The 7,719-nt window shown below is 40.5% G+C and overlaps 1 protein-coding gene across 1 annotated transcript; it reads right to left on the bottom strand.

Annotated features, from left to right (window-relative positions):
* Positions 1 to 5,258: 5,258 nt before the first annotated feature.
* LOC108790019 (RNA-binding protein 12B-like) lies at positions 5,259 to 7,399 on the bottom strand. The gene has a single exon (XM_018560183.1). The coding sequence runs from the start codon at positions 7,371 to 7,373 to the stop codon at positions 5,259 to 5,261; it is 2,115 nt and encodes a 704-aa protein (XP_018415685.1). The 5' UTR covers positions 7,374 to 7,399.
* Between the last annotated feature and the right edge of the window lie 320 nt (positions 7,400 to 7,719).

Here is a 7,719-nt window from a genome sequence, read left to right as displayed (position 1 = left end):
GAGAAGTTCCACTTTAGGACTAATCGGTGTGTAATGTACATCTCCTACACACTGAAGATGTTAGTAACTCTAGTAAAAGGCACTTGGGACAGCATTCCCCAGTATGGATTGGGTAATACTAAATAAGCAGCATGCTCAAAATTGTTAAGGGATATATGGAATGAAAACTATGTTTAACATTAAATCTATATTCAAATTAAAGAGGTCTTAACTTGCTGAATGGATAAGTAGATAGTAATGGATGGGCTGAAATAGATATTCTGGAAAAATGCTGCACCAGACAACCTTCAGTGCTGCCCAGATGTCTGAAGGCCAAGGCACTAGGTCCTCAGCTGAGGGGAGGAGTTCAGATTGGCTTCCCCTCCCTTGAAACAAATCAAAATGACTCCATAGCATTTTCTCAGGGAAATGCAACTCCTTCAGCCCTTCTATAACCTATTTATCCATTCCACCAACACTGATAGTGTTATTTTAACATCTAAAAACCAGTATGCATCAAGAATGCATACTGGTTTAGTTCTCAGACTTTCTATACAAGCCCTCACAACTGCTGTAACCTATAGTCTTAGAAATGGTCACCAACCTATAATGCAGACCTAAGCAAATTTAAAAGGGACACTAAACTCAGGAGTTAATTATAGAAATACATTCAAGGACCTTAACCATTACCAAAAATGTATCTTATTTGTGTATCACTCAGCTGTAGATCCTCAAATCATCTCTGAATTGGTGCCGACACTGTCCTTCCTTCTGGAGGGGGGCTACTTTTGTACCTCATGGTCCCTGTGTGTGTTGTAAAGTAGCCAACGCTCCAAGTTAGCTCCGGTAATGGACTACAATCTCAATACAAATTTGTAAACTAAACATGAGATTGTAGTCCATCACATGAGCGAGCTTGAAGCAGTGACTACTTTACAACACACACAGGGACCATGGGGACAGATGATTTTATGATCTACAGATTTAACTCCTGAGTTTAGTTTCACTCTAAAACACAACTTCGGACACACCAACCATTCCTAGACCCAGGACACAAATGCAAATTGAGAGACTGTTCACTAGAGCTACAGCATTCCCGGTCCTGGTGTTCCCAAGCTGCTCTGTCTGATTTGAACGCTTAGATCAGCTTTTATGCAGTTTACATTCAAACATATACTGGTGAAGGGCAGGCTTGGTTCATGTGTGAATAATAGAATAGTAAACAAAAGGCACTGTAGGTTTTAGATTCATTCCGTAAGGGCACATTCATACCTTTGCATTCATGTGAATTTTTTCCGCAATGCATTTCCATTGAAATCATTAGAAATGCATTAAATGGCATATCAATATGTTTTTTTAGCATGCACCGCAATGCACTTTGCATTGCATGTCAATGTGTTAACATGCGTTTGGATGCATTTTTAGCATGCCTCTGTATGAGGCCATAAAAAAAAGTGGGCTTCTAGCCTAAGCCATACAAATAATTGTGTACCAACATTTCCCCAAAGATGGTAGCTCCTAATTACAATCATGTACAAAAAGATCTTTAATATAATGCAACTTGCAATAATCATTTTACAATATTTGAATCCTGTTCCAGGTAGAAGCCTACACTGCATATATAGCATGGTTACCTTGCGCCACATCCCTCTGTCCACCGCAGCTCCTTTCCAGCATCACACTAGTTGAACATCCTCTTGATCCATCGAGATTCAGTCTGTCTGCTGATGCATGAAGCTCCAGTGAAGTCCACTGACAGATCTCCTCAGCGGTTCTTCCAAGTCTCCGTTTGCAGTCATGATGATTCCAGCAGATGTTTTTTTTTATATATATATATATATATTCTTGAATTAAAAACTTTCCACACCCCAAACTAAAATCATGACTTTAGGGTAGAGGTGAACCCATTGAAATCATACTTACCTTTGTAGCTCTAGTCTGCCAACTGGCAGTTCAGAAGTGTTGCAGTATTTTGCTGCCTGAGATGAGCTACCTAATGCATCCAGCTACCTGACCATTTAAACAAAACAGCAAGGCAACTTAAGCGGAAAACCAGAATAGGACTGCAAATTGAAGTATGATTTAAATGGGTTGTTACCGTCGCTACTTCATTCACAAGAAAATGGAAGAAAAACACACACACACACACACACACACACAAATGTGCAAACGAGACCAACACTGTAAGTGTCATCATACAGGGCATTCCAGACTATCAGATCCACACGTTATATGCCAGCAGCCAACATGGGAGCCAAAAACGAGCTGTCACAACCCAGTGACCGTTATAACTTGGCAAAAGTATTTTGATCAAGCTGACAATATGTTCAATATTCCTCAAGACCACAAAATAGTTCTAAAGTAAATGACAGTTCTAAAGTAATGACATTCACCAAACATTAAATGCTGGTGAATAATTTCCTGTAATTTAAAACATGTACCAGGAGGAAACACATGCAGTAAATGTTCAGTGAATGTCACATTCACTGCTCCGTAAACATACCTCTAAATCTTAAAGTGTATGGATGGGGGGGAACCCATGCAGCTCTGCAGTACATGTACAATCCCCTCATGTTTTTTTCCTAACAAATGCTGAAAGTACTGAAAGCCATCTGTTTAATCAGAAATGCCCTGAGCTCCTAAATGACTGTTGTGGGCCAACAAGCCTTCCCCCATTCTACTGGAAAAATACAGTTTTGTAGCTGCCAATGTGCACAGATGCAGATATTTCCCATAACTTTCTGTCCTTCCAGCAAAAAGGGAAATGAAAAAAAAACTGATCAATGAATAAACCTTTCATCTTCTTGGTATTGGTTGCGTTTCATTTTCATAACATTTAGGGCTCATTCACACGTGCAAAGACCTGATCCTGGTAGAGGTAATGTTGCATGTAAATGCATGCAGCAGCCTGCACCTCCCTATGGGAGGAAGCAGCTGCACACTGTTACATGCAGACCCAAACCTGCACATTTGTGTGGGTCTGAATGCCCACACAGTCTGCGTCCAAGTGCGGGGTCTGTGTCTGTGTGCAGCCACATCCTCCCATAGAGAGCGAGAGGCTGCTGCATGCAATTATATGCAGTACCTATCCCTCCCAGAATTGGGTCTTTGCACAGTCTGTGAATGAATCCTTAAAGCAACTGTCACCCTTTAAAATCACCAAAAGACAAAGTTCCCTGCAATTCAAGATTGTTTAAACTCACCTGTCCCACCGCCCGTTCCTGGAATCTTTACTCTCTTGAAATGCTGTCTGAAATACTTTCAAGTGGACACTCTCCCCAAGTGTGTTGGATGCCTGTTGTCCTTCTGCACCCAATGGTCCCATTCACCTGTCTTTGTGTCACTACAGCGCACAGTAGTAACATTAAGGCAGGTGGGGAGTCAGTGTGTATAGGTGCGCACAAGCATTCAACAATACCAGAAGTGTTGGATAGGAAGATTCTTCAGGGAGCCAGAGCACTCAAGACTGGCTGAGCAGGGGACAGGAGAGTATACATTCTATTGCAGGGAACAATTTACTAAAAATAAAAAACCCAGACAGTTGCTTTAACGTCTGACGTGACTTTATTTGAAGTTTTGGATGTTCATTTGTCAAATTTTGTTTGTTTGTCTGTGACCATACTGGGGAGATTTCCCCAGAAATGCTGTGAGTTTAAACCCTCACCCAGTGTACTCAAAACTGTTTATCGCCGTCAAAACTTACTTCCTGTCCTGACTGGAAGTGATGGAAATCTCCCAATTGGGGACACAGCAAAAAACCTGACACTCATATTGTCTGAATTCCATCCAAAATGTTTTGGTTGCAGTCGGACTTTTAAAATCAACTATTTGTCATATCAAGCAACAGGATGAATTTTGCAAGAGTGTAGCTCTTGGATGGACCAACATTAGCAAGCGGGTAGAAGTTTAGAAACAGTCGCTTTAACAAGAAATCCCAATGTCATTAGTGACTGAGCGTTAAAGTATATATAAAGTCAAACTTGTTTCCCCCCCTTTGGTGGGTAATGATTAAAGAAGAACTCCAGGAAACCTTTATTAACCCTTGCAATGGGCCCGTTATTTGTCTATACTCACCCAAATCTGCGCTCCCTCCAGTCTGTGTCCCCCTCCCTGCAGCATTGGAATCTTCCCCAGGATCCTCACTTCTATGCACAGTGTATAGAACGTGATGATTTACAGGACCTTAGACTGCTGCAGAGGATGGGGAGAGACACTGGAAGGACCAGTTTAAGAAGAAGCCATCTCAGAGATTCAGGTAAGTATAACTTTTTTTTTTAAACCTAGACACAAATGAGCACCTACTCCTTGTAGTGAGGCTATCCCCACACTGCAAGGGTTAATATTTTTTTCCCCCCCTGGAATTCTTCTTTAAATCCCTTGAGTTTTTTGTTTTTGCCATGTGTCACAATGGGAAGATATCCCTTGGCTTCCTGTCAGACAAAAAAAAAAACAGAAAATCTGTCCAAAAGTGAGTAACTACCCATGTTCCAATCGGATAGCACAATCTCCTTTAGGTCTACCAATAACCATGTAGTGCAAGAGCCTGCCCGAATGGATATAAATTGATTGGATAGATTAGGTAGGTCCTCATATTACATAGTGTTGGTAAATCTAAATTTGATTGTACTGTCAGATTGTAATATGCAAGGTGACACTGTCACATAAACAAAATGCCATTCAGAAGAAGAAGTATTGGATTGTCCATCACTTATCCCAGTGACAAGTCTCCAGGACAAAAAGGGAAAGTGTAACCCCCCAAGCAAAGACACAGAGCGCAATAAAAACCTGACAAGGGTTTTATAAAAAGACAAAATTGGCTTCAGATACCTCAAGTACTTTACACTTTCATCCACTGGAGGTTACAAAAAGAATACTCAAAACCACCCTTTCAAGAAAAGTCAAGCAGCTTTTGGCTAACTGCATTGTACTCATCTAAGACTTCGCTGATGCTCATTAGATTTGCCACAGAAAAGTACCTTTATTTTAGGAAAATTTAGAAAACAGCTTTTTTTTTAAACAAAAACTTCCTTTTCTTTACATGTGTTACAGGCAAACTACAACTTAGATTTATTCATAAATTACACTGTTGCTAAACAAGAAAGAAAAACTTGGATTTGCCTTTACCATTAAACATGCATCACAATGTACAAACAAAACACTTCTATCTAGAGGGGGAAATGACTTCATTAATAAGGATGAACATTGTCTATACATTTGCTGATACAGAGTGGAACTTACCAAAGACAAACATAGACTTACCAATGGATCTTAACCAGAAATTAAATTAAGCTGAGTAACACTTTCTTAAGGCCAACCTCTTTCTTGTTAAGAGTCTCTATGGCAGACTTTGCTTCTGTGTCAGACATGCGCACCGTTGCTTCGCCTTTTCCGATATACTTGATATTTACACAGCTCACTTTGTAGTCATGGAAAAAGTCCAAAACTTCTTCAGAAGTGGTTGTAATAGGTAAGTTCCTGATGAACACAAGTGTCTTGCCTTCAGGCAAGTCTGCATTATTGACACCTAATTCATCTTCATTTAGGTCATCTTCAGTTTCCAGTATGGAGTCATCCAGGCAATCTTCTACAGAATCATCTTGCTGCAAAGGATCTGTGCAATCTGAAGGATTTTCAGCCTGCTCAGAGTTAAATGGATCATCATCTATTTCCTGATCGGCATCCATTTCCTGATCAACATCATTTTCGAAGTGGGCATCTTTTTCCTTATTGGCATCATTTTCTATGTGGGCATCAGTTTCCTGAGCAGCATAATTTTCTTCATTGACATTATCCATGCTGCCATCCAATTCGTCTTTATTTTTCTTGTCGGCATCAGTTTTGCCTTGGTTTTTCTTATCGCCATTTTTCTGCGGGGTGCTATCCAATGTCACCTGGTTAGAATTTTCTGCCTCTGCAGATTCACCCGCAGTGTCTGGCACTTCACTGGCTTGAGAAACGCTCGAGTCCTCAGGATTTGCCGAATCCTTCTCGGGACTGCTTGTCGAAGTGCCTTTGGTAAGAGATTTCATTTGCTCCTCAGAAATGCGACTCAGCAGAATCTCTGTGCCTTGGTGCTTTTCATGGTTTAGTTTTTCTGCCTTGGATGCTTCTTTTTCATCTGAGAATTTGGCCAATGCTTCCCCAAGGCCGACACCTTTATCATCATACAGTAAAGTAACATCATCCTCCTTTAAGGCAAAATCTTTGAAGAATGCTACCACATCAGCTTTTGTAACATTAGAGGCAAAATTTCGCATGAATACATATTTCTTGTGTTCTTGAGAGCTTTCGGACCTTCTACTTGATCGCTCTCTACTGGACCTTGACTTCCTGCGATCGATTAACTCTAGCATACCTTTTTTAGAAATGGGCAAAATGTTTATGGTATGACCTTTGAAAGATTCAAGGTTTAAATTTAGAGCTCTTTTATAATCTTTTTGTGTAGTGAACATTGCAAAGGCTTCCCTTGTTCTTTTACCATCTTTGTCAAGTAGGAATGTAATGTGAGAGTCATCCATGTCAAGATCAAAGAAGAATTTTTTTATGTCCGCCTTTTCAGCTCTGTAACTTACATTAATAAGATGAACATAAAATTCACGGATGTATGGGGACCTACGTCTCTCCCTCCTAACTGGAGACCTAGATCTGGTGCGGGACCTTCTTCTTCGAATTGGAGACCTACGTGGAGATCTACGCGGAGATCTACGCGGAGACCTACGCGGAGACCTACGTGGGGCTCTGAGTGGAGACCTACGCGGAGATCGACGTGGGGGAGTGCGGTCCCTTTTCTGCACAGTCGAATCACCACCATTTTTGTTCCACTCGTCTTCATCTGAAAGTCGGAGTGTTACTGGAGAACCACCAAGGAAAACGCCATCAAGTTTGAGTGCATCACTAGCTTCATTACTGCCTTTGAATTTAATTAAGGCATTTCCGTTTCTCACTCCGCTTACAAATTTCAAGAATATGACATCCTCTACGGTAAAGCCCTTAAAAAATTCTCTGAGTTCAACTTTTGTGATTTTTTGAGACATCCCATGTATGTATAAAAATGAAGGTTTTGCACCCAGGGGTCGAACAGCTCTTTGGCTCATCCCTGAAGAAAGGCCACCCAAAGAATCATTGGGGCCAATTCTGTAAACTTCCAATGCCCGACGCATCTCCGATTCATTGCTGTATGACAGGTAAATGAATGAAGTCTTCAGAGGACGTCCTGATAGGGTCATTGCATACTGAGCATCTTCAAAGCTTGCAAATATGATAAAGGCCTCGCCATATTTTCCACCTGTGATATATACACCACCTCTGGGAATATTTAATCCATAGAAAAACTGTCGAATGTCAAAAGAATCTGCAACAGGCGGAAGCCCCTGTAGACGTACGATTATCGTCATTTTCAGGACTGAAACAGGTACACCTGCAAGCAAGGAGAGGTCTTCAATATCATGCATCTAGTAACACAGAACTACATAAATTCATGCAGACAAACTCAATGTATGAAAGTCAGAATAAGATTTAATATAAAAAAATATTAAAGTATTTTGTATTGTAGCTTGCATGGCTGTACATACTGATATAAAATGGTCTATAAATCAAACAATACAAGTCAGAATTAGCTTGAAATGAGACTACAATATTAATGCATTAACCCCTTCATGACTGAGGCCTTTTTTTTTTCATTTTTTGTACCCATGTTATATTCCACATTTTAGGCCTGAAAATGACATAAAACCCCCCAAC

The sequence above is a fragment of the Nanorana parkeri genome, unplaced genomic scaffold (genome assembly GCF_000935625.1).
Source record: "Nanorana parkeri isolate BGI_ZX_2015 unplaced genomic scaffold, ASM93562v1 scaffold439, whole genome shotgun sequence".
NCBI lineage: Eukaryota > Metazoa > Chordata > Amphibia > Anura > Dicroglossidae > Nanorana > Nanorana parkeri.
Note: the sequence above shows the minus strand (reverse complement) of the source record. Positions and strands in the feature narration are given on the sequence as shown.

Coding starts and splice junctions, on each gene's coding strand:
- LOC108790019 (XM_018560183.1), bottom strand. CDS start 7,373: ATGACGATAATCGTACGTCTACAGGGGCTTCCGCCTGTTGCAGATTCT.